We start from the raw sequence: 27,463 nt of genomic DNA on the forward strand, positions 1-27,463 counted from the left end.
TGCCTCTATTCTTGATAAAGGGCTTTTGCCCGAAATGTAAATTTTCCTGCTCCTCGGATGCTGCCTGACCTGCTGTGCTTTTCCAGCACCACTCTAATCTTGACTCTGGTTTCCAGCATCTCCAGTCCTTGTTTTTACCCGAGGGAGAAGGTGACAGGTTGGAGAGGAAGGTGGAGCGGATAGATAGGAAAGGTGATGGATGGGTCAGGAGGGCGGTGCTGAGTTGGAGGCTTGGGACTGGGATAATGTAGGGGGAGTGGAAATTAGGAAACCGTTGAAATCCACATTTATCCCGTGTGTTTGCAGGATCCCAAAGCGGAGTATGAGGCATTCTTACTCCAGGCGTCAGAGGAACACTTCACCTTCAACTCCAACTCCAACTCCAACTCCAACTCCCACTCCCACTCCCACTCCATTAAGGACATGCAGGTCCTGGGCCTCCTCCATCACCAAACCCTAACCATTGACACCTGAAGGAAGACCTTCCCTCTCAAGACCCCCCTCCCAGTTATCTCTCAGGCTCCCTACCCACAAGCCTCTTTCCTGGTGAAGGGCTTATGCCCGAAACGTCGATTCGCCTGCTGTGCTTTTCCAACATCACACTCTAATCTCGGCCCTGATCTGCAGTCCTCACTTTTGCCGAGCTGACTTGATGGGCCCAACGGCCTCCTCCTTCGCCGCCGCACGTTTACTGACGTCAGCACGCAGGGCTCCGTGCGGAACGACGTTAGCAGGCTTCCCCCGCTCACGTCGCGTCTCTTGCCTCCATAGAGGGTGTGCGAACACAGCAACACGCCTGCGCAAGGGCTTCGTCGTTCCCGAGCCGGACGCGCCTGCGCAGATCGCAGGGGCGTGTGAGGTGCGCTGTCACGTGATATGGGGGCCCCCACCGATTGGCCGAACGGCTCAACCAATGGCGTGCGGGTTCAGAGGGGAACGGTGAGAGTTGAGGCGAAGGTGAGCGGCGGTGTGGAGGGCTGTCTGCACCGGAGTGGAGCTGAGTCCTGACTTCGACCCGGCCCGAATGGAGGCTGTCCGGCTTTAAAGGTTGGCAGCGCGAATTCCCCCCTCGGCCATCTACCCGCCGGGGTTACCGCGATGACGGCCAACGAGGAGCAGACGGTGAGCTGATTGAGCCTGTCAGTTGAGCCGGCCGCTTGCCTCCCTCGATCGTGTCTGGGCTGCAGGCGGACAGTGAGAGGTTAATGAGTCCCTCGAAAGCTGAAGGAGCAAGGGAATTGGAGATGATGAGACTGGGGCATCTGTCAGCAGTGTGAATGGTAGTTTCTTATTGCTTGCCTTGTACAGCAGCGATAACGCCGGTAGTGTGGCACAGAGAAGTGGGTGAGGCGTGTTTATACATTTTCTTACGAAGTTTTCAGTACCAACACTCTCCCTGAATCTGGGGTACCGTGGAATTAAATTTGAAGTACACTGCAAGAAAGACTACTGCCAAAACACTCAATGTATCATTTTCAAGGGTTTACAAGAGATTCACCAGGATGTTGCCTGGGCTGGAGCTGTTTAGTTGTAAAGAGTGATTAGGCAGGCTGGGGTTGATTTCCTTGAGCAGAAAAACTGATGGAGTGACCAGATTAAGGTGAGCAAAACTTTTCCCCTCAATTAAGGGGTCAATAACTAGAGAGGACAGTTTTAAGATAAGATGCAGGAGATTTATTGAAGAATTGTGAGAAAAAGGTGATCCCAGAAGGTGCTAGGTGTCTGGAAGTCTGCCGAAAAGGATGGCACTTTTTGGAACCTGCGGCAGACAAGGTTAGATCTAAGTGTAGAAATGGAATTAAAATAAATAGATGCCTGATGATTGGAGTGGACATGGTAGACTAAAGGGTGTCCTTCCATGTTGTAGAAACTCTGTTACTATATTGGTTGTAGCCTGTCAAATTTTCTTTTCCCAGAGATTACTGGAAGGCGGAGTAAATCGAGATTAAGATGTGGATGGCAGCCTTGATTTTATTAAATGGTGAAGCAGGCTTGAGAGAATAATCTACTCCTTTATATTTGTGTATCTGTGCATCAGCAATTTTTCCTCACATCAATGGAAATAATTGCTGTTCCTTTTTTTCTGTTGTTGAGTTAAGTTCTTCAAACTCCCTATGTCATAGAACTGTGGCATTATCTTCACCACATCAAGGGGAGCAATACAAGAAGGGAGCTTCTTTCCACCACCTTCTAAAAAGTAATTCAGAATGGATAATAACTGTTGACTTTGTCAATGATGCCCAAATCTTGTGAATGAATAAATAAAAATGTATCATTAGCTTCTACTGTATTAAACTTAATTGGATCATGTCAAAATTACATTTGAGTTTTGTTTGATTTTCTCTCATCCTGTTCCTGAAGAGAGGAACCCATAAAAAAGCACATCATATATTTGAGTGTTCCAGAAAATCTACAAAGTTAAAAATCACACAAGACCAGGTTGTAGGCCCACAGGTTTATTTGGAGGCACTAGCTTTTGAAGCGCTGTGTCTTCATCGGGTGGTTGTGGAGCAAAATCATATGACCCAGAATTTATAACAACAGGATTGCAGTGTCATTGGAATGTAATAGTAAACAAATTTAACTAAAATATTACACTCCAGTGACACTGCAATCCTGTTGCTATAAATTCTGGGTCGTATGATTCTGTTCCACAACCACCTGATGATGAAGAAGCAGCGCTTCAAAAGCTAGTGCCTCTAAATAAACCTGTTGGACTATTACCTGGTATTGTTATTTTTAACTTTGTCCATCCCAGTCCAACACCGGCACCTCCAAATCAGAAAATCTACAGTTTCCTATCTTGCAAACTTGTGACGAAAGCAAACTACAGCTATTGAAAATCTGGAATGAAATCAAAAACTGTTGAAAACGCTCAGCAGGTCTGAAACATTAATGTTTCAGATCATTTATCCTTTGAGAGAATTTATTATCTTGCTTGTTCTAGCATTCTTTAAAAGCAATTTAAATTTCTTCTGAATTGTCCTATCTGGATATATTATCATAATGATGTCAGCAGATGACAGTGAAAAATACTTTCCTCTCCACCTTAATGTTGGAATTGGGTTTTGCTTTTGTTTTCAGATGGAGCTTGAAGCTCTTCGCTCCATTTATGAAGGTGATGAATGTTTTAAGGAACTTAGTTCAGCATCTTTTCAATATAGGGTAAGTTAAGTAAGTTATTTTATGCAAATACAATTGTACTTAATAATTTAGAGTTTTTGACTATCATTCCTGTACTTCAAACATTATACACTATAAATAATGTATCTACAATAGGAATGAACTCAGTTGCAGTAGCACCTCTTTTGAGAAAGGCTTGTAATGAAGTTCTCAGGTGGGATTGTTGGGATTGGGATTGTTGACTTTTCCTGATATATATTAGTACCATAGGCCTTCTCGTTCAGGGCACATGTGCAATGTGTTAGGAAGTAATGGCAACGCAACTGCACTTTATACCATACTATATGATACAGCACAGGAACAGGCCCTTCAGCCTACTAAGTCTGCACCAATTTCAAATCCTCATTTGGAGCCACTACTTATTGCCCATGCGTGTTTATTCCTCTGTTCGTCTTCCCTTCGTGTGTCTATCATGATACACCTTAAGCATTGCTAAAAGCCTGCTTCAACCACCTCCAGTAGAGTGCATTTCAGGCATCCACTACGCTCTGTGTGAAAAATTTTTTCCTGCCCTCCTCCCCTAATTCCCAACCCCCCACAATCACCTTGAATCAGTTCTTTGTTGTAGTTAAGCTTTCCATCCTGGGAAAAGCCTCTAATCATTCACCCTATCTATGCCCCTCATAATTTTGTAGACCTCTATCAGGTTGCTCCTCAGCCTCCGATATTTTCAGTGAAAACAATCTGAGTTTATCCAACCTCTCCCATAACTAAAACCATCCAGACTAGGTAACATCTTGGTACGTCTTCTCTGCACCCTCTCCAAAGCAGCCATGTCCTTCTGGTACTGTGGCGACCAGAACTGCAAGCAGTATTCCAAATGTGGTCTAACTAAAGTTTGTACATTTAAAATAAGTTAGTGAGTATTATAACTGATGCCTCAGCTGATGAAGACCAGTGTGCTGTGTGCCTTCTGGGCTACCTTATCCACCTATGTTGCCACTTTCAGGAATCATTGGACCAGATCCATCTGTATATTAATCCTCCTAAGGGTTCTGCCATTTATCATATAATTCACACCTGAATTTGATCTTCCAAAATGCATCACCTCGCATTGTTCCGATTAAATGCCACCTGCTGTTTCTGTGCCAAAATCTGCAATCTATCTATATCCGGTTGTATTGTTTGACAATCTTCTTCACGATCTGCAAGTCCGCTAATTGTGGTGTCATCAGCAAACTTACTAATCAGACCAACTACATTTTCCTCCAGATCATTCATATGTAAATATTGCAAACAACAAAGATCCCAGCACTGATCCATGCGGAAACCAATAGTTACTGATCTCCATTCTGAAAAGCACCCCTCCATTGCTATTCTGTCTTCTAAGACCAAGCCAGTTTTGTATCCATCTAGCCAGCTCAGCCTGATAACTCTACCTTCTATATTTACTTGCCATGGAGTACCTTGTCAAATGCCTTACTAAAGTCCATGCAGACAACATCCACTGACCTTCCCTCATCAATAATTAAGAGTCATAGAGAATGTACAGCATGGAAACAGACCCTTTGGTCCAACCCGTCCATGCCGACCAGATATCCCAACCCAATCTAGTCCCACCTGCCAGCACCCAGCCCATATCCCTCCAAACCCTTCCTATTCATATACCCATCCAAATGTCTCTTAAATGTTGCAGTTGTACCAGCCTCCACCACATCCTCATGCAGCTCGTTCCATACACGTACCACCCTCTGCATGAAAAAGTTGCTCCTTCGGTCTCTTTTATATCTTTCTCCTCTCACCCTAAACCCTCTAGTTCTGGACTCCCCCACCCCAGGGAACATACTTTGCCTCTTTATCCTATCCATGCCCCTCAAAGTTTTGTAAAACTCTACAAGTTTTCACAGCCTCCATCAGCCTCCGATGCTCCAGGGAAAACAGCCCCAGCCTGTTCAGCCTCTCCCTGTAGCTCAGATCCTCCAACCCAGGCAACATGCTTGTGAATCTTTTCTGAACCCTTTCAAGTTTCACAACATCTTTTCGATAGGAAGGAGACCAGAATTGCACGCAATATTCCAACAGTGGCCTAACCAATGTCCTGTACAGCAGCAACATGACCTCCCAACTCCTGTACTCAATACTCTGACCAATAAAAGAAAGCTTACCAAACGCCGCCTTCACGATCCTATCTACCTGCGACATCACTTTCAAGGAGCTATGAACCTGCACTCCAAGATCTCTTTGTTCAGCAACATTCCCTAGGACCTTATCACTAAGATTTGCTTTCCCAAAATGCAGCACCTCGTATTTATCTGAATTAAACTTCATCTGCCACTTCTCAGCCCATTGGCCCATCTGGTCCAGATCCTGATGTAATCTGAGGTAACCCTCTTTGCTGTCCACTACACCTCCAATTTTGGTGTCATCTGCAAACTTACTAACTGTACCTCTTATGCTCGCATCCAAATCATTCATGTAAATGACAAAAAGTAGAGGACCCAGCACCAATCCTTGTGGCACTCCACTGGTCACAGGCCTCCAGTCTGAAAAACAACCCTCCATCACCACCTTTTGTCTTCTACCTTTGAGCCAGTTCTGTATCCAAATGGCTAGTTCTCCCTGTATTCCGTGAGATCTAACCTTGCTAGTCAGTGTCCCATAGGGAATCTTGTCGAACGCCTTACTGAAGTCCATATAGATCACATCTACTGCTCTGCCCTCATCAATCTTCTTTGTTACTTCTTCAAAACACTCAATCAAGTTTGAGACATGATTATCCATGCACAAAGCTATGTTGACTATCCCGAATCAGTCCTTACCTTTCCAAATACATGTACATCCTGTCCCTCAGGATTTCCTCCAACAACTTGCCCACCACTGAGGTCAGGCTCACCGGTGTTTAGTTCCCTGGCTTGCCTTTACTGCCCTTCTTAAACAGTGGGACCACATTTGCCAACCTCCAATCTCTCAGCACTTCACCTGTGACTATCGATGATGCAAATATTTCATCAAGAGGCCCAGCAATCACTTCTCTAGCTTCCCACAGAGTTCTCGGGTACACCTGATCAGGTCCTGGGGATTTATCCACATTTAACCATTTAAAGACACCCAGCACTTCCTCCTCTGTAAACTGGGCATTTTGCAAGATGTCACCATCTATTTCCCTACAGTCTATATCTTTTAAAAAGGATAATTTTTTTTTTAAAAAGTCACTCTGGAAATTTACCAGACACTAGGAATAAACTTGACAGTTCCACCAATGTGGTGAAACTTGTGAAACAATTTGCTGACACATTCTGGGTGGTCTGCATCTATCAGGTTGCCACTCGAGTGACAAAGCTAAAATTTCACTGTCCCTTTCCATTTGTTCCCTTTAAAAAGGAGAACAGATGCAACCACTGACTAGGAGCAATATTGCAAAGTGTTTTATTTATAATTACTTCATTTGTCTGCCATTACTGCATTCTGTTTTGTTTTTCCATATTGTTTTAGGTAGGTAACCTTGGTGACCCTAAAGCCTTCCTGCTAGAAATTTCATGGCCTGAAATGTATCCAGAACTGCCCCCAAACATATCATTGAACGCATTCTTCAATAATAGCATGTAAGAATTCCAATCGTATTTAGCAGAAAATGCTGGATTTACAATTTTATAGGTGTGTAATTAATTGATTTGTGAATTAAAATCTGTCATCTTTGAATAAGTGCTCTGTATTCAAGATTTCTGCGCTCAAAACAAAAACCCGGCATACACTTTTTGGTAAGCTATCTCCTTCAGTTTCATTCATTTTAATAAGGTACATCATACTTAACTATCTTGCTGGAGTCTTTTTCAGTTAGGGAACAAAAGGTGGATGAAAATGATGGATGTTCATGTGACATGAATTTCCAAAAGGCTCTAAATAAATACAATACAACAAACTTAGGGGCAAAGTTATGAGTCAACATTACCTACATAATTATTAAATTGGCTGTCTGCATGATATGAATGGTTAATGGGTGTTTTTCAGACTTGAAGGCTTACAATGAAATTCTCAAGGGGTCAGTATTGGGACTTTTGATTTCTCCTGATATATATTAGGGCACAATTTCAAAATTTGTTCATGATAGGAAACATGGAAGCCTTATGAACTGAGAAGGATCATGTTGAACTTCATTGACCAGTTGATAGAATCAACAGACCAGTGGCAGGTGAAATTTAATGGAAAGAAGTGCAAAGCAGGAATCCTAGGGTTAGAAATACAAATAGAAGAAAGGGTACAATTACAATGTGGCTGCAGGAATGGAGGGATTTCAGTGCATAAAGCATTCGATATAGCAAAATAGGTTAATAGTTTCCTAGACATTATTAGTGTGGATCTAGATTATAAAAGTAAGGAAGTTGGGTACTGCACTTTAGGATAAGTTGGGACTGCATTAAAGAGGGTGCAGCCTATTCCAATGCTGTCCTACTCTTTGCTGTTTGATTTGATTTTGTATTGTCACATGTACCATGGTACAGTAAAAGGTATTGTTTTTGTGCTGACCAGACAAATCATACATTACATAAGTATATCGGGGTAATAGGACAGAATACAGAATATCATGTTACAGCTACAGAGAAGGTGCAGAAAAAAGATCACCACTAATACTTACGTGGTATGTTCATTATAGAGAAGAATCTGTTCTTGAATTTGTTAATGTGCTCTCAAACATTTGTATCTTCTACCCAATGGAAGAGGGTGGAAGAGAGTGTAGTCAGGGTGGGAGGAGTCTTTGATTATGTTGGCTGCTTTCCTGAGGCAACAGGAAGTGTTCAAAGATTCATTAGAATGGAGCTGGGGTAAGAACTTCAGTTACTTCGGTGGATCGGAGAAGTTGGCACTGTTTGTTTCCTTGGAGGAAAAGATTGTTTGAAGAGATTTTACAAAGGTATCCAAAGATAGGGCAGAGTAAGGGATGGCAGAGTAAATGGGGAAAAGTTGCTCTGTTGGTGGAAGGATTGAGAACATGAAGACAGATTTAAGATAATTGACAAAAGAATTATGGTGACATGCGGAAACCCTTTTCACACAATGAGTGGTTGGGAGCTGGACTCCATTGCCTGAAAGCTTGGAGGCAGGTTCAATCAAGACATTCTAGTGGGAGTTGGATCGCTGTTTAAAAAAGAATAGCGTACAGAACTAAATAGAGAAGGCATGAGACAAAATTGCTTGTGCAGAGGAGTGATACAAATATGTATGGCCAAATGGCCTCTTGCGCTGTAATAGAATTAGATTTTATTGTCACCTGTACTCAAGTACAGGAGTACAGTGAAAAGTGCACGAAGTTGCCATTCTCTGACACCATCTTATCTCCGAAAACTAGACTTGAAAATTAAAACCAACCATCTTCAATATAAAACCCAAAACAATAAGATGCAAATTTCAGAATAGAAAAATAAAGCAGAAGTAAAATAGAGCCAAGTAAAAAAAATTCAGTGATGAACAGTACTCTGGTGATACTATCTTCCTGCCAAACCTGATGGAGAGGTTTCTATATTCCATATGTCTATCACAGAAGAATTCCCCATAGCCAATCTATAAAACAACATCTGAACAAAAAAAATTAATCAAAACTAGGCTAGGAGAGTTAACAAAAAAAAAAATCCTTTTTTTTAAATAAACACAATACCCAAACATTAACCCTTTTACATTGTGGCATAAATAAGCAGTCGACAATAAAACTTTGATTAAAAATCAATTTGTTTTCCTTTCTCCCTAGATTAAAGGGAGGCTTAACTGTGGTAGCTCATTTCATTAGTAATATGTGCTACCTAATTCTTTGCATAATTTTTCCTAAGTAATTTCTTTTGTGTGAAAGCTTTACCTTGCAAATTCTGACCAGCTTGATAAAGAACTAATATAACATAGTGAATTACCTTTTATCAGTAAAAGTGACAGTTAAAGTTTTAACCATGCACAGTTCCTTGGTTTGGTAAACCATCTGATTACATAGTATATTAATACATATTCTGTGTGCTCTTCAGTTCTTCTTCAGTAAAGCAGGATATAATAGCCAAGCTACATGAACAGGCTGAAGCAAACTTGGGAACAGCAATGGTGTACACGCTGTTTGAATGGGCTAAAGAGAACCAAGAGGAGCTTATGGAAAACCATCAGCCAGTAGTTGGTGCAGTGGTAAGTCTGATAGTAAAGAATGCTATAATACTTTTCCCTGGGATGGGGGAGTTCAGAACTAGGGGGCATAGGTTTAGGGTGAGGGAAAGATATAAAAGGGGCAACTTTTTCACACGGAGGGTGGTGCATGTATAGAATGAGCTGCCAGAGGAAGTTATGGAAGCTGGTACAATTGCAACATTTAAAAGGCACCTGGATGGGTATATGAATAGGAAGGGTTTAGAGGGAGATGGGCCAAGTACTGGCAAATAGGACTAGATTAGATTGGGATATCTGGTCAGCATGGATGAGTTAAACTGAAGGGTCTATTTCTGCACTGTACATCCCTATGACTTAGAAACATTTAATTCCAAGATATAACGTTTCAATAAAAATTGAATAGTTAGGACCCAGTCAATTAAAACATGACCTTTCAGCCTCAATTTAATGAACTTATTGTAATTCCTGTTTATATTAAACTTTGATATTAATTTAACTTAATTATAAAATACCTTGAAGATGTTTTAAGCCTTTTTGAATTTTATTTGTGGAAATTTTGTTGGCCTCCTATTCTAGGAACAAGTATAAAATCAAATTAGCAGATATTTTAATCTAGATGATAAGCTTGCATCCTTTCACAACCTTTCACGGTTAGTGAAATCTGTGGAAGTGAGGTCATTGTTGTGATTTAGGAAATAGCACCCAATTTTCATACAGTAAATATCAGTTAACAGGACTGAGTAAATGATCATTTTGAGGGGATGTTGGATAAGCATGAACAGAATGCCTGACTCTTTTGTGAAAAGTATCTAGGATGTTGTTTAATCATTTAATCCAATAATTGATATTCACTCAACCTTTTCTTGTGATGGGCTATATCTTCCTACCATGGAGGGACTATTCTCATAGTGATTTGTTGTTACGTTAATCACTTTTAAACTACTCAGTAATAGTATTGAATTGGTACCAATGTATATTTTTGGAATTTCCTACAGACGCTATCAATGACTGAAAATACTGTAACTTCTCATACTTCTGTTGCTAAGAAAAAGAAAAAAGAACAGCTGTCAAAATCTCAAAAGAAGAAGTTGGCTGATAAAACAGGTTTGGAATGTTGCTTTGAAAACGCAAGACAAAATAACTGTGTCCACAAACTAAGCTAAGACCGTGACCATTTTCCACTCCTGGAACATGTGTGTGGGCTAAAGTTATCTTCATATTACATTCTGATTATGCAATGCACCATTTCTATGCACATACCAGCTGTCATCCTGTGACAAGTAACATCAGCTCATCCTTTCCTTCTCTGAAGGACATCATGAAGCAGATGGATCTTCATCACGATTTCGTCGTTTTATAATCACTTTTTTTCTTTTCCTTGATTTACTTAAATAATAGAATTTAAACTCGCTGCAGAGATGAGCTAAAGTCAGATAATTATTTCACGGTTCAACCACTTCAACTCTCCCTCCCACTCCGCCAAGGACATGCAAGTTCTGGGCTGCCTCCACTGCCAAATCCTAGCCACCTAATGCCTGGAGGAAGAGTTCCATCTAGGGACTCTCCAACTGCACAGGATCAATGTCGATTTCACCAGTCTCCTCATCGGATTCTGCCTGATGTGCTGTGCTTTTCCAGTGCCATACGTTTCAACCTATTATCGTCATAGCTTAATTTTCAGCTTTTTAAATACATAAAATAACTTCAGTCAGCTCACAAAGATATAGAAAAGATCTTTGTCACCAAGGTATGAAATGTGTGCTTGACATGACTTAAAAATTTCAGGCTGTTTGGGTCTGTGAGAAATAACTTCCTATCCTTTGCACTGACTTGACAATGAAATTTGTGAGATTGTGCTTGAGAAGGAGAATTGAACCTTGATCTGTACTTATAATTGTCAATCCCTGCTGGCAGGGTATTTGTGGAAGCTAGGATCAGTCGTGATTCTTCCAAACTTAAATAGCTGACTAAATTTTGAAGGCTTCTATGTAAATTACAGCTAAAATCTGACTGCAATTCATGGTACACAGGCCAGCAAGGTGGAAGTGATAGGGAGAAATTGGGTGAAAGGAAAGAAATGTGCATCATTGAATCTTATTCTGAAGACTTTTTTTTGTTTTGATTTCTGTATTAGATAACCGAGGGGAATTGCCACGTGGATGGAATTGGGTAGATGTCATTAAGGTATAATTTGTTGCATAAATTTCAACAATTTGAGATGCATTATTACCATTTTCACACCTGGCAACTGTCTGGCTATATTTTAATGTACAGACTATTGATCTGATGTGATCACAATTATAGTTATTAAAATATATAAATCCTCTTGCTCTTAAGAACTTAAATGCTGGATTTGTAAATTACTTTCAAGCATTTCAGTTGCTAATATGTTTTTATTTTTTTTCCAATCAAACCAACTGATTTTTGCGTGACTTTGTTTTGGCAATTACAGCATGTAAGTATTTTTGTTATTGTTTCAAAATCTTCCTTTTATAGTATTTTGTGTAATGCAGATTTCATTAACTGAGCTGACTGGATGTGCTAGCTGAATTTCCTGTGACTAAGTGATATCACAGTAAAATTTGACTTGGCAATGAAGGCTGGCTAAATAGTAAGTCTGTCTGTTTCTTATTTGGAATGAAACTCGACAAATATGTGATTTCAGACCCTGATTGCAGTCCACCTCACCCACAGTTCTTACCCATCTCACCACACCTCTTTCAGTCACTTGACCTACCCCAAACTCTCTGCACCACGATGACTTTTACTTTCTATTCCTAATCCTTTCAACTCCAAACCAAGTGACTCCTTATCAGTGACTTCAACAATACATTCTGGTGAAGGATAATTTTTTTTCTTTTAGAAAGAAGGAAGTCTGAAAGTGCATGAATGGAGTTCATGATTAGCAATAATTTCAAGTTGAAAGCTTTATTAAAATGTTGTGACTAGCAAATGTAATTACTCACCCCTAATTCTTCAGATTTTTAAAAATATGAGTATGCCATTCAGCCATTGTGCCTCTTCGTCATTTGATAAGATCATGGGTGATCTGATCGTAACTTCAACTCCAATTTTTATGCTTGTTTCCCATAACCATTTAGAATCATAGAATCCCTACAGTGTGGAAACAGGAAAATGTAGGACTGCAAATGTTGGAGATCAGAGTCAAAAACTGTGGCCTGGAAAAGCACAGCCGGTCAGGCAGCATCCAAGAGCATAAGCCCTTCACCAAAATGTCGACTCTCCTGTTCCTTGGATGCTGCCTGACTTGCTGTGCTTTTTCAGTGCCACACGTTTTGAATGAATGTGTGGAAACATGCTATTTGGGCTATCGAATCCACACTGATGCTCCAAACACCATCCCACCCACGTCCACCCACCCTACCCTATCCGTATAAGCCAGCATTTCCCATGGCTAATCCACCTATCCTGCATGTCCGTGGGTGCAATGGGCAGTTTAGCCCAATTGCCAGTCTACCTTACCTACACGTCTCTGGACTGTAGGAGAAAACCGGATAGCAAAGTTAGATCTCGTGGAATACAGGGAGAACTAGCCATTTGGATACAGAACTGGCTCAAAGGTGGAAGACAGAGGGTGCTGGTGGAGGGTTGTTTTTCAGACTGGAGGCCTGTGATCGGTGGAGTGCCACAAGGATCGGTGCTGGGTCCTCTACTTTTTGTCATTTACATAAATGATTTGGATGTGAGCATAAGAGGTACAGTTAGTAAGTTTGCAGATGACACCAAAATTGGAGGTGTAGTGGACAGCGAAGAGGGTTACCTCCGATTACAACAGGATCTGGACCAGATGGACCAATGGGCTGAGGAGTGGCAGCTGGAGTTTAATTTAGGTAAATACGAGGTGCTGTATTTTGGGAAAGCAAATCTTAGCAGGACTTATACACTTAATGGTAAGGTCCTAGGGAGTGTTGCTGAACAAAGAGACCTTGGAGTGCAGGTTCATAGCTCCTTGTAAGTGGAGTCACAGGTAGATAAGATAGTGAAGAAGGCGTTTGGTATTCTTTCCTTTATTGGTCAGAGTATTGAGTACAGACGTTGGGAGGTCATGTTGCGGCTGTACAGGACATTGGTTAGGCCACTGTTGGAATATTGCATGCAATTCTGGTCTCTTTTTCCTATTGGGAAGATGTTGTGAAACTTGAATGGGTTCAGAAAAGATTCACAAGGATGTTGCCAGGGTTGGAGGATTTGAGCTATAGGGAGAGGCTGAATAGGCTGGCACTGTTTTCCCTGGAGCGTCTGAGGCTGAGGGGTGACCTTATAGAGGTCTACAAAATTGAGGGGCATGGATAGGGTAAATAGGCAAAGTATTTTCCCTGGGGTGGGGGTGTCTAGAACTAGAGGGCATAGGTTTAGGGTGAGAGGGGAAAGATATAAAAGAGACCTAAGGGGCAACTGTTTCTCACAGAGGGTGGTACGGGTATGGAATGAGCTGCCAGGGGAAGTGGCGGAGGCTGGTACAATTGCAACATTTAAGAGGCATTTGGATGGGTATATGAATAGGAAGGGTTTGGAGGGATTTGGGCCGGGTGCTGGCAGGTGGGACTAGATTGGGTTGGGATATCTGGTTGGCATGGACGGGTTGGACCAAAGGGTCTGTTTCCATGCTGTACATCTCTGACTCTGACTCTAAATCCCATGCAGCTGTGGGGCGAATTTTCAAACTCCACATAGACAGGTCCCCATGGGTGGAATTGAGCCCAGGTCGCTAGCAATGTGAGGCAGCAGTGCTAACGACTGAGCAATCATGCTGCCCCTTTCTGACTAAAACCTATCTAATTTAGCCTGGAATATATTCAATGATCCAGAAACCACTGAGAGAGAATGTCAAAGATGAATGAACGTCAGAGAAGGAATTCCTCCTCATTTCCATCTAGCCCTTATACTGTGCCCCCTATATCTAGACAACATCATGAAAGAAAGAGGAAAATAGATAAGTTGCAATTAATTTAAAGTCAAAGTTATTGCTACACATTAGTTCACGTAAATGAAATCTCAGTGAATAAATGTCCACTAGAGGTCCTTCCAGTTGGCTGTGCACATAAATCCCCTTCGTAGAACCCCATTAGTCAAATTGCAAATGAAGGTGCAGTAGTAGAAAACTGGCAATTGGCCCACTTTTCAGGCATTTCTTTCCATAAATTATTGATATAACAGATTTTTAAAAGGGCACAAATGGAGCTCAGCATTGCTGATCATTGAATTTGCAGGCGGACAGTGAAGGGAATTTTTTTTTAAAAAGATGGGAGTGTAGCATTATTGGTTGAGGAATCAATTCCAGCTTGAAAAGGGACTATGCATGAAATGAATTGTCAAATGAAGTGATGAGGGTTGAGCTTCAATAACAAAAAAGGCAGCCATGCTGCTGGAATACTATAGACCTCCAAATAGTGAGGAGGAAATAGAATAGCATATATGTAGGCAAAATTCTAAGTGCAAAAACAGTAGAACAATAATTGTGAGAGACATCAACTACTTAATTGCTTGCAGCAGATGATATTTTTCTTTTTAATTCTTTGATGTGGTGTGGATGTCACTGGCAAAGTCAGCGTTTGCTGCCAGTCAGTATTTATCCTTGAATTGAATGGCTTGCTAGACTATTTCAGAACAGTTGATTCAATCTCATTGCTGTGGACCTGGAATCACATCTGACCCTAATCAGGTAAAAATGACATATTTCTTTCCTTTAAAGGGCATTAGAAAATGATCCTCAAATGATGTCCAGACATCCTTTAACAGCCCAAGATACAACCCATCAGCCCTGGTGAATTATTCACCTTTAATTAGATTAGATTAGATTACTTACAATCTGGAAACAGGCCCTTCAGCCAACAAGTCCACACCGACCCACCGAAGCGCAACCCACCCAGACCCATTCCCTCACATTTACCCCTTCACCTAACACTATGGGCAATTTAGCATGGCCGATTCACATTTTTTTGGACTGTGGGAGGAAACCAGAGCACCCGGAGGAAACCATGCAGAGAGAATGTGCAAACTCCACACAGACAGTTGCCTGAGCCGGGAATTGAACCCGGGTCTCTGGCGGTGTGAGGCAGCAGTGCTAACCACTGTGCTAGAGACCCGTCCAATCTGTCATTCCTTCCAGTACTACTTCCTGTGTTATCCTTTTCATATCTAATACCTCACTGGCCTTTTTGATAATGTCTGCATGCATTTTTTCCCAACCTATTCACTTGCCTTCTTCCTGTAACCTTTGATCCCTTTACTAATCATGAATATATCTATTTATGTCTTAAATACACACATTGACTTGGCCTCCACGGATTTGTCACCCTCTGGCTGAAGAAATTCCTCCTCATCTCAGTTCTAAAGCAGCACCCTGTCACTCTGAGGATGTGACCTTGGGTTCTAATCACTCCTACAGGGTGGAAACACTGTCTCCATGTCCACTCTATCCAGGCATCTTATTATTTTGTAAGTTTCAATCAGAAAATTCCCCTCCCATTGTGTTATAAACTCCATCGAGTACAGACCTAGAATCCTCAACTACTCCTTGTATAACAAGCCGCTCATTCTTGGGATAATTCATGTGAACCTCCTCTGGATTCACTCCAGTGTCAGCACATCCTTCCTTAGATACAGGGCCCAAAGCTGCTTCAAAATTTCAAATGTGATCTGACCAGAGCCTTACACAGCCTCAGTAGTACATACCTGCTCTTGTTTTCTAGCCCTCCTAAAATGATTGCTAATGTTGCATTTATCTTCCTAATTGCCAACTGAACATGTCTGTTAACCTTAGGAGTCCTTGTTCAGGATTCTCTTAAGTCCCTTTGTGCTTCAGATTTCCAATGCCTTTCCACATTTAGAAAAAAGTCCATGCTTCCATTCTTCCCACTAAAGTGCGTAACCTAACACTTTCCCATATTGTATCCTATCTCCCACTTCTGGTTAAATCACAACTAGAGTTCTGGTCTCTATTACGTGACAGCAATAATGGCTCTGAAGAAAGTAGAATGGAAATTTAAAACTGTTGTCAGAACTTGAAAATTGCAGCAAGTAGGACAGATTGGATAGAATAGGTTTGCTTTCCTTAGAGCAGAGAACGTTGAGGGGTGATGAAATGTACAAATTGAGGGGCTGAGGAAAAAGTGGTTAGCAAAGACAGGTTTCCCCTCTTACTAAAATCAATTACCATGAGGTGCAGATTTAAGGTTATTAATAGTAGGATTAAAGTTTTTTTCATCCAGACAGTGGTGCATGTCTAGGATTTGCTGCCAAGTTTCACGGTAGAGGAAGAAATTCTACACTTTTGTTTTTAAAAGGTACCTGGATATACAGCTGAAGTACTGTAATCTGGAAAACAACACACCGCGTGCTGGGAGGTAGAATTCTGTTGGGTGGTTAGTTTTATTATTTGCTGAGCTGAATGATTTTTTTCTGTGACGGCACAGTGGCACAGTGGTTAGCACTGCTGCCTCACAGCGCCAGAGACCCGGGTTCAATTCCCGACTCAGGTGACTGACTGTGTGGAGTTTGCACATTCTCCGGTTTCCTCCCACAGTCCAAAGATGTGCACGTCAGGTGAATTGGCCATGCTAAATTGCCCGTAGTGTTAGGTAAAGGTACGGGAATGGGTGGGTTACGCTTCGGCGGGTCGGTGTGGACTTGTTGGGCCGAAGGGCCTGTTTCCACACTGTACGTAATCTAATCTGTACGTAATCTAATAACTTTTCTGTGGTTCTAAATCAGATTTTGCAGAGAGATTGAGATCAGAAACCCACATTGGGTTAAATTTAGAGCTATTTGTAATCTGTTCTCTTCTGGGGTTACATGTAGATTGACTGACTGAAATCTCCATGATTAAACCCAGCAGTTTCAGACATTTGACATGGAGTTTGGGTTCTGATACACTGGTAATGAGATAGGTTCAATAACCATTGAGATTTGTAACTGTGGAGCCATTCGCACCAAGTCAAACCTAATGGGTTTCACTGTGTGGCTGTTCTGATGAATGGTCACTGAACTCAAAATGTTAACTCTGTTTCTGTCTCTGTAGTGTTGCCAGACCTAATAAGTTTCTCCAGCATTTTTTTTTTACTTGTTTTAGATTTCCAGTATCTGCAGTTCTTTTGGTTTTATTATTGGTTTCAATGGCTTTGTTTTAAACCAACACCAGCTGGGAATACATTGTCTGGTGTTTCTATTTTCCAGCTTGACTAGAATGTTCATACAAATAGGAAGTGTGACATTCCATAGCAATGCTGAGTTCTGTTTTGTTCTGGTGAAAATTTCTGAAAGTAGCCATTTCCCATTGTGTGTTCGCCTTTTTATTTAAATAAAAGTATTTAAGCAAAATTACATTTCTTAAAAATTAGACTTTCTCTTCCTGCTCTCTGGACATGACATACTATGTATAGTTGTCCTCCTTTATCTACCTTGCATCTTGCATCCTCAAAGAATTCTAATGAATGTGTCAAGCCTGATTTTCCTTTTGCAAGATTGTATTGACTCAGTTTGGTTGTATTATGATTTTCCACATGTCTTCAATGTGTTCTTGTACTTTGCACAACAATTTCCTGCTTTTTGTCCCCCTTCTTTCTTTAATAGTCATGTTATATTTATCCTAAAGATCATGTTATTTAAAAAAGTGAGTTACAAAGTGATTAAAACCAGTTTTGGAAATTTATTCACCAGCCTCAATGTTTTGGTTTCATTTCCTAATATCTTTTATTTTTTTCCCCCTAGTTAAGCAAAACTGGCAGCAAGGATGAGGAGTGACCAAGGTTATGGACTGGCGTTAACTAGAATGTCAGATTTATTTTTGCTGGAGCACATTCATTTTTCCTGTTTGTGTGGAAAACCTCTTTGATAAAATTACAGCATCCATTTAGTATGAAATCAATTGTGGGTTATGTTTTACTCTACAGACTAACTGCACATTTTGAAGGCAATTGTTGCACTAAATCTGACACTCAAATTAGTCTGTCTATTTACAAAGCAAAATAAATATAAAATAAATTGAACTATTAAGTTGGACACATGGTAACAGATTGCTTTGTTGCACATACTTCTAGTGGAGCATACCTCTGTTAGGCATGTTTTTAATTAGAAAACCATGGCTGAATATTTTCCTGAACAACACTGTTAAGCTGGTGACCTGTCTGCAACCATGCTAACTGTTGCTGTTTTAACAAAGGTATTATGGACTATATTTCTTCATCTGTCATCTCCCCCTTTTTGATACTCTGACTTACCGTCATGAGGAAATCAACTGAAAATATTCAGGAATCGAATAAAGTTTTTAATATTTTTTATTGCATGGCCTCTTATTAAAAGCTTTCATTGCATATGCAGTCATGATCGGTGCATGTTATCTACCAAGATGTCAGGATTATAATTGACACAGATATATTGGTATGTTATTGCAGGTCATTTTGATGGGAAAGTTGTTAAAAAGATTTGCACATTAATGGCAGGCAATGATTAATGCATACCTGGGTGCCTGAAGGCCTGTTAGTTACTAGTGGATTTTTGGTCCTTGGTGCACTAAGTGATTGATAGAAAGTAATTGTAAGCAAATTTTAATATTTAACACCCATGCCGAATTGACAGTAATGCCAGATGGTACATACAAATTTACATCTATTGAAAAAGATCTTTACGAGCTTGATCAGTGAGCAAAAAAAAGATGCAATTACATTGATTTAATTTATTCATTCACGGGATGCCAGTATTTTTGGAAAGGTCAACATCTGGTCACAAATATACATAAATTTGGAGATGGAAACCAAATGTAATAAGAGCAAACTTGTGAATATGGGAAGCTAAGTGGGAATGTGCTGTGAGGAGATGTAAAGCAATTCAGGAGAGTTGAGACAGACTTGGACAATTGGCTAGAACATCACAGATGGAATGTAATGTGGAAAAATGTGAGGCTATCCACTTTGGAATGAGAAGCAGTATTTCTTTGCAGCTGAGTATTTCTTAAATGATAAGAGATTGAAAAGTGTAGATGTACAAAATTACATAGATGTCACTGAGGCCACTGAAAGCTAACATGCAGGGGCAGCAAGTCTTTAAGACGATAAGACATAAGAGCAGAGTAGACCAATCAGCCCATCGAGCCTGCACAATCATTCAATAAGAGTGTGGCTGATCTGATAATCCTTAAGTCCACTTTCCTGCCTTTTTCCTGTAATTCTTCATTTTCTTACTTATTAAAAATCTGTGTATCTCGGCCTTGAATATATTTAATGACTGGATCTCAACAGCCATCTGTGGTCAAGAGTTGTGCAGATGCATTACCCTCTCAGAAAAGAGATTTCTCCTGTCTGTGTTAAACGTGCATCCCTTATTCTGAATTTCTTTTATACTCAGTTGTGGGACATGGGGATCACTGGCTGTACTAGCATTTATTGCCTGTCCCTTGTTGCCCTTGAGAAGTGGGGTGGTAAGCTGCCTTCTGGAAATGTTGCAGTCTACATGCTGTAGGTTGACCCACAATGCCATTGGGGAGAAAATTTCAGGATTTTGACTCAGCAACAGGAAAGGAACAGTGATATGCTTTCAAGTCAGGATGATGATTGGTTTGCAGGGGAATTTTTCAGGTGGTAGTGTTCCCTTATATCTTCTGCCCTTGTCCTTCTAGATGGAAATGTTTGTGGGATTGTAAATTGCTGTTTAAAGATCTTTGGCAACTATCTTATGCTCTCTGGTCCTAGATCCAATGTGAGTAGATAAGGGGCCAAATCTCTTTACAGTATTGCAGCTGTGGTGTGACTGATGTCATGTATAGGTTTTCTAAATCTATCTACTTTTATGTTGCACTTTAGGGAGATTAATACAATGTTAGTCTTTATTGCCAGAAGATTCATGTATAAGTGTAGTGAAGTCTAGCTTCAATTGTGTAGGATTTTGGTTAGATCACACCTGCAGATATTGTGTGCAGGTTTGTGTCCTCTTATCTAAAGGAAAGCTATTATTTCCATAGAGAGAGAACAACAAAGCTTGACAGACTTGTCAATAGGTGTGGAGATGGAGAAGCACAGCAGGTCAGACAGCATCGGAAGAGCAGGAAAGTCAACATTTCAGGCCGAAACCCTTCGAGCATCTGCAGTCCTTACTGTCTCCTCGATCAGACATGTCCATGGGAGGCAGGACTGACTTATGCAGACAGAGAGGGAAAAATGGGCCTGTATTCTCTAGCATTTTGAAGACTGAGAGGTGATTTTAATGAAACCTACAAAATACCTAAAGGAATTGATAGCATAAATACAAGTAAGGAAGTGAACTGGAAGCGCAACTCAAATTAAGGGGATGATACTAAGATTCTGGGTGAGAATTTCTTTTTGTTTGTCTTGGTGTGTGTCGCTGGGGCCATCCTGTAAAGTATAAACTATTGTGTTATAGAACTTCTCAATTCAATCTTGATGAAACCCAGTATATCTAAGCTGCCAGATCAACTTTTCCCATGCAGTGCCTCTGGAGTGCTGCATGCTAACCACTGTGCCTGATCATAGGTGTGTTCTCTGCAAAAACATCTCGCGAAGAAAAATGGTATAACATCTGTTATGGTGTGGTTTGAACCAGTGTCCGAAGAGCAGTCGTATCAGACTGTAGCTAGGAATACTGCAGTGAGTAACACTCCTGATTGCCCAAAGCCTGTTCCCACTATCTTCAATGCACAAGTCAGGAATGCGATGGAATTCTCCCCCACTTTCCTGGACAGCGCTGCAGCACCAAAACTGAAGAAATTTGACACCATCCAGGACAAAGCAGCCCCCTTGATTGGGACAAGCATCCACTCCCTCCACCACCAACAATCATTTGGAAATATATTGCTGTTCCTCCACTGTCGCATTGTGTACTACTAACAAGATGCACTGCAGAAATTCCCCAGACGTCTTCCAAACCCATGACCATTTCCATGTAGAAGGACAAGGGCAACAGATATATGGGACGACCATCACCTCTTTCAAGTTACCTCCAAGCCACTTAGCATCTGGATTTGGAAATATATTGCCATTTCTCCACTGTTGCTGGGCCAAAATCTTAGAATTCCCTCCATAATGGCATTGCGGGCCAACCCACAGCAGGTGGACTGCAGTGGTCCAAGAAGGCAGCTCACCTCACCTTCTCAAGGGCAACTTGGGATGGGCAATAAATGCTGGCTAGCCAGTGATGCCCACATCCCTCAACTGAATACAAAAATACCATTAGCACTGTTTCGCTTTCCACAAAAGCTGCCAGACCTGCTGACTTTCTCCGGTATTCTCTGTGTTTGTTTCCCAGAACATTAGCTTGTGGTTCTGGATTCTGGATCAGTGGTGCTGGAAGAGCACAGCAATTCAGGCAGCATCCGATGTTCTGGATTACCAGGCCATTGTTATAATTGCCATGATGCACTGTCTCCCTTTAAGTAGGTGGGTCGAAAAATGTCAATCATAATCTGAAGAGAAAGATTAAAGAGATTTAGAAAACAGCAAAACAAAGTACCTTACGCCTAATCTAGATCTGGTTTCTTTTTCTGTTGAATGAAACATCAGAGTTCCTGCACAGTGAGGTAATATAACCTGTCACGGAGAGATATTTAATCACGAACACTTTCCATCTGGTAACCGCGCTTTATAAATTTGACTCGTTGGCAACCGCATTTCTTAAGCTATTGATTGCTGTTTGGGTGCAGGTTTAGAATGGAACTGGAATACAAACCTGAGGAATCCAGTGAAGGCTGCAGTAGGAGGAAGGTCATCGAATCTCAGAATTAAGGCAAATAAACCACTTTATCGCTTCTCCCCAACCTATACCCCTTACACCTCCTTCAATATCCACTCCTCCCTCACACCCACTGTAGTGGCAGGTACCATCTAGAAGGTGCGCTGCAGCAATCCCAACAGCATCTTCCAAACCCACAACATCTACCGCCTACAAGACAAGGGCAGCAGATGCATGGGAACACCTTCATGTGCAAGTTCGCCTCCTAGCCACTCACTATCCTACTTGGAAATATATCGTTCTTTCAGTGATGCTGGGTCAAAATCGTACAACTCTCAGCCTAATAGTATTGTGGGTCTACCTACAGCACGTGGACTGCAGCTGTTCAAGAAGGCAGCATAGCACCATCTTTTCAGGGGCAACTAGGTACAGGGAATCAATGCTAGCCTAGACAGCGACGCCATGTCCCATGAGTGAATAAAATAACCCCTCACAAGAGATTCATGAGTTATAAACAACTTTGATACCAAATTGACAATGTTTCCAGACAATCTCCTAAATTCTTTGATAGACATTATACCAAATGGAGGTAAAAGTGCAAAGTACTGCTGGTACTGGAAAACTGAAATAAAGACACCAAATACTGGAACTGCTGAGCAGACCTGGCAATGTCTGTGGAGAGTGAAACAAAGTTAACATTTCAGTTTGATGACTTTTTAATAGTGTTCTGATTGCTAGAGTCTCAATGTTGTCATGGTTACCTCTGGATTTAATTTTAAGCTGCATTGTGTGCATGTGTGTAGAAGGCGTGACCTGATTTACTATCTCAAAAATATAAAGGGATCAAGACTGTAGAGGAATCCATTTCATTTATGGCTCCCATTTCAATCCATCTGGGGTATGCAGATTAATCACTGTATATTAAACAAAACTAAAATATTGTGGATGCTAGGAAGTGAAAGTGAAACAGAAAATAGCAATTTGTGATGGAAAACATTTTCTTAACACACTAAAACACCTCAAGGTGCTTCAGAAGAACATAATATTCCAAAATTCCAAACCAACTAAGGAGGTGTTACGGAACAGAAGGATTAAAATTCAAAATTGAATAATCTGCAAAACGCACAGCAGCATTTTATTTTTTATTCATTCACAGGTTGAGGGAATCACTGGCTAGGCCAGTATTTATTCCCCAGCCCACAGGACAGTAAAGAATCAACCATATTGCTGTAGGGTCACATGCAGGCCAGACCAGATAAGGACAATAGTTGGATATGAGTGAAACAGATCAGTTTTTCCTGACAATTGCTTCATGGCCATCTTTAGACTCTTAATTCCAGATTTTTGTCTTATTGATTTCAAATTCTGCCATAGCTGGATTAGGTACAGGAAATTTCCAGAACATTACCTGGATCTCTGGATTAACAGATTCCTGATGAAGGGCTTATGCCCAAAACGTCGATTCTCCTGCTCCTTGGATGCTGCCTGACCTGCTGTGCTTTTCCAGCACCACAGTCTGGATTAACAGTCTAGCAATAATGCCACTAGGCCATCGCCTACTTTATCTGTGAAGGTGAAATCATTGGAAGAGCAGTTCTTTTACCAGTACTGGAAAGAGACTAACAGATTTTCAATAAATACAGAGTCAGGACAAGAAGTGGGGGGAGGAAGAAAGAACAAAGCAGAGAGTGTGTGAAAGATCAACGGATGGGTCTAAAAGAAGTGCACAGAGGCAGGGAAAATCGAACAAAGGGAAAGCTCTTAAGGATTGGCAATGTGGCGGCAACGAGGTATGTAGACCCCATGGAAGCTTTAAGACCCACCCCACTGGATTTTGTATCAATAGGGAGTCTCCGCTGCAAGCGCCTGCAAAATATTGTCCACTCCAAGTAGTTCTGACGTAGCCATACTTCTTCTACTATCTCCAGAAAATGGCAGCAGTGATTCAGACGTGGAGTTTTTTTGTTAAGGCTGCAAAGATGGAAAGTGTTTTACGGACAGATGTGGTGTTATTCCTTAAACCTGTATTGTTGAGCTTCTTTGGAACCATATAGAAGGTCAAGGACAGAATGGTCACTGTTCTATATTCAGGCTTATTAATGCCACGGTCAGGTCATTTTGATTGCAGGGGGTCTTTCATTCCATTCAATCCCTTTGGAATGTGGATTAAGTTTCCATGGTAACGTATCTGAATGGATCACAATTTTCCAAAAGTTAACAGTTTCTCACTTACTAACAGAGCCCTGTTTCCATCAGATTACTTTAAGTGTTAATGTCATAAGTTGTCGATGACTGTGAATGGAAACAGGGCTTTGGATCGCAAGCTGATGGTAAAGGGGTAGACAATTGGGAGGTTCCTGAGGAATCACTACCTAATTGTCATGCAGCCTGTCAGCTTCAGCTCACTTCATGTTGCTTGGAGTTTGTTAATGCTTTCTTTCTATTATACTCTTGGCAGAAATAATTTCCCTCTCACTTAGTTACAATGGATGTTTAAAAATGAATGCCAGCTTTGTTCAAATTAGATCAAGATCTGAATTTGAATCGTAACTGACTCTGTATCTCCCAAGGTTAAATGACTTGTAAAAGGCACTGTTAAAACATATAGTGTAGTGATTGTAACGAGATCAGCCAATTGGACCTCATGGAATATGAGTCCCCTGGCTGGGGCTGTTAGTCTGGTTCAATCAGGGAGCCCTGTCTGACAGATGAAAAGTGAATGTCAGATTCTGACACTCTGGCTGCTGACTCTGACAAGGCTGTGTCAGAGTCAGGGTCTTTCCATGTGGTGATGGGATACTTGCCTCTGTGGAGTTACTTTGCACCTTATATGTGCAGCTATGTTTTTGGAGTTTGATTGCTGCCTTCCTGTGCTTGTTTGCAGGACACATAGCAGCAGCAGGTCTTGTGGAAATTAAGTCATCCACAAAGACGAGACTTCTGTCTTCCCCATTCTCCATGCCAATCCCACTGACACCCATCCCAAAAATGTTTTTTTACACGTTTTTAAATTTCTTCATGAAAACAGGATAGAATGTCAAGGATAGAAGTGTCACTGAAGGCCAGGATTTATTGCCCTTCCCTAGTTACCCTTGTGAAGTTTGTAGTGAGCTACTGTTTGGAACTGCTGCAGTTCATGGGATGATAGTTCAGAGAGTTTGAGGGTTTAATGTGTTACCATTAAAGAAATTAAAGATGGACAATATACACCCAAATGTGAATAGTATGTGCAACTTAGAGTCATAGAGATGTATGGAAACAGACCCTTCGGTCCAACCCCTCCATGCCGACCAGATATCCCAACCCAATCTAGTCCCACCTGCCAGCACCTGGCCCACATCCCTCCAAACTCTTCCTATTAATATACCCATCCAAATGCCTTTTAAATGTTGCAATTGTACCAGCCTCCACCACTTCTGGCAGCTCATTCCATACACATACCACCCTCTGCGTGAAAACGTTGCCCCTTAGGTCTCTTTTATAACTTGCCCCTCTCACCCTAAACCTATGCCCTCTAGTTCTGGACTCCCCAACCCCAGGGAAAAGACTTTGTCTATTTATCCTATCCATGCTCCTCATAATTTTGTAAGTCTCTATATGGTCACCCACAGCCGCCGACACTCCAGGGAAAACAGCTCCAGCCTGTTCAGCCTCTCCCTATAGTTCAAATCCTCTAACCCTGGCAACATCCTTCTAAATCTTTTCTGAACCCTTTCAAGTTTCACAATATCTTTCAGATAGAAAGGAGATCAGAATTGCACGCAATATTCCAACAGTGACCTAACGAATGTCCTGTACAGCCACAATATGATGTCCCAACTCCTGTACTCAATACTCTGACCAATAAAAGAAAGCATACCAAACACCTTCTTCACTATTCTATCTACCTGCAACTCTACTTTCAAGGAACTATGAACCTGCACTCCAAGGTCTCTTTATTCAGCAACACTCCCAAGGACCTTACCATTAAGTGTATAGGTCCTGCTAAGATTTGGTTTCCCAAAATGCAGCACCTTGTGTTTATCTGAATTAAACTCCATCTGCCACTTCTTAACCCCTTGGCCCATCTGATCAAGATCCTGTTGCAAACTGAGGTAATCTTCTTCGCTGTCCACTACACCTTCAATTTTGGTATCATGTGTAAACTTACTAACTAAACCTCTATGCTTGCATCCAAATCATTTATATAAATGACGAAAAGTAGAGGACCCAGCACCGATCCTTGTGGCACTCCACTGGTCACAGGCCTCCAGTCTGAAAAACAACCCTCCACCACCATCCTCTGTATTCTACATTTGAGTCAGTTCTGTTTCCAAATGGCTAGTTCTCTCTGTATTCCGTGAGATCTAACCTTGCTAACCAGTCTCCCATAGGGAACCTTGTCGAACGCCTTACTGAAGTCCATATAGATCACATCTACCGCTCTGCCCTCATCAATCCTCTTTGTTACTTCTTCAAAAAACTCAATCAAGTTTCTAAGACATGATTTCCCACGCACAAAGCCATGTTGACTATCCCTAATCAGTCCTTGCCCTTCCAAATACGTCTACATCCTGTCCCTCAGGATTCCCGCCAACAACTTGCCCATCACCGACGTCAGGCTCACTGGTCTTGTCTTTACTACCCTTCTTAAAGAGTGGCACCACGTTAGCCAACCTCCAGTCTTCCGGCACCTCACCTGTGACTATCGATGATACAAATATCTCAGCAAGAGGCCCAGCAATCACTTCCTTAGCTTCCCACAGAGTTCTAGGGTACACCTGATCAGGTCCTGGGGATTTATCCACCTTTATGCACTTCAAGACATCCAGCACTTCCTCCTCTGTAATATGGACATTTTTCAAGATGTCACCATCTATTTCCCTACATTCTATATCTTCCATGTCCTTTTCCACAGTAAATACTGATACAAAATACTCGTTTGGTATCTTCCCCATTTTCTGCGGCTCCACACAAAGGCCGCCTTGCTGACCTTTGACTAAGGGGAATTTGCAGGTGGTGGTGCTTCCGTACATCTGCTGACCTTGTTTTACTCAGTGGTCAAGGTCACAGGTTTGGGAGATGCTGTACAAGGGGCCTTCGTGCATCTTGTATATTGTACATATAGTGGCCAACTGTCCGGGATCTTCCAGGACTGTTCTGCACTCAATGTGATTGTTCCATGCCCTGGTTGTTTGTTGCCAGAATGTGTGTGATCCTGTATCTCTGGAGTTTGGGTTTTTTTTTCCCATACACAATACATTGCAATGCAGATTTCAGTTCACATTATCCTTCCATAATTCTACCAGCACACCCCCACTCCACTGCTGCACCTTTGCAGATACCTCCCATCATTCTCACAGGTTTGCCCAATACATACTCCCCACAATGGTCCCCACCCCTTGTAGCCATAGGTGTGCCATTGTGCTTTGGTATTTGACAGACAATCTTGAAGGTGGCGAATGAGGTCCCAACCAAGTGGGCTGATATACCCTGGATGGCATCAAGCTTCTTGTCTGAATGCAAT

General features: G+C 41.5%; 1 protein-coding gene across 3 annotated transcripts; it reads left to right on the forward strand.

Annotated features, from left to right (window-relative positions):
* The first annotated feature begins 945 nt into the window (after positions 1-945).
* rwdd4 (RWD domain containing 4) lies at positions 946-18,279 on the forward strand. Of its 3 annotated transcripts, none has more exons than XM_043705313.2 (7): positions 946-1,122; positions 3,085-3,165; positions 6,616-6,725; positions 9,129-9,279; positions 10,254-10,362; positions 11,393-11,442; positions 17,989-18,279. In XM_043705313.2, exons 1-7 carry the CDS (start codon positions 1,099-1,101, stop codon positions 18,019-18,021), a joined length of 558 nt encoding a protein of 185 aa, XP_043561248.1. In that variant the 5' UTR covers positions 946-1,098; the 3' UTR covers positions 18,022-18,279. The 3 variants fall into 3 exon arrangements, with proteins under 3 accessions (XP_043561248.1, XP_087829748.1, XP_087829745.1); XM_087973619.1 differs by having other exon boundaries at positions 992-1,047; XM_087973622.1 differs by lacking the exon at positions 17,989-18,279 and having other exon boundaries at positions 947-1,122; positions 11,393-11,448.
* Positions 18,280-27,463: the final 9,184 nt, after the last annotated feature.

The sequence above is a fragment of the Chiloscyllium plagiosum genome, unplaced genomic scaffold (genome assembly GCF_037043375.1).
Source record: "Chiloscyllium plagiosum isolate Xiang-an unplaced genomic scaffold, Cpla_swu_hap1 HiC_scaffold_2, whole genome shotgun sequence".
NCBI classification, from domain to species: domain Eukaryota; kingdom Metazoa; phylum Chordata; class Chondrichthyes; order Orectolobiformes; family Hemiscylliidae; genus Chiloscyllium; species Chiloscyllium plagiosum.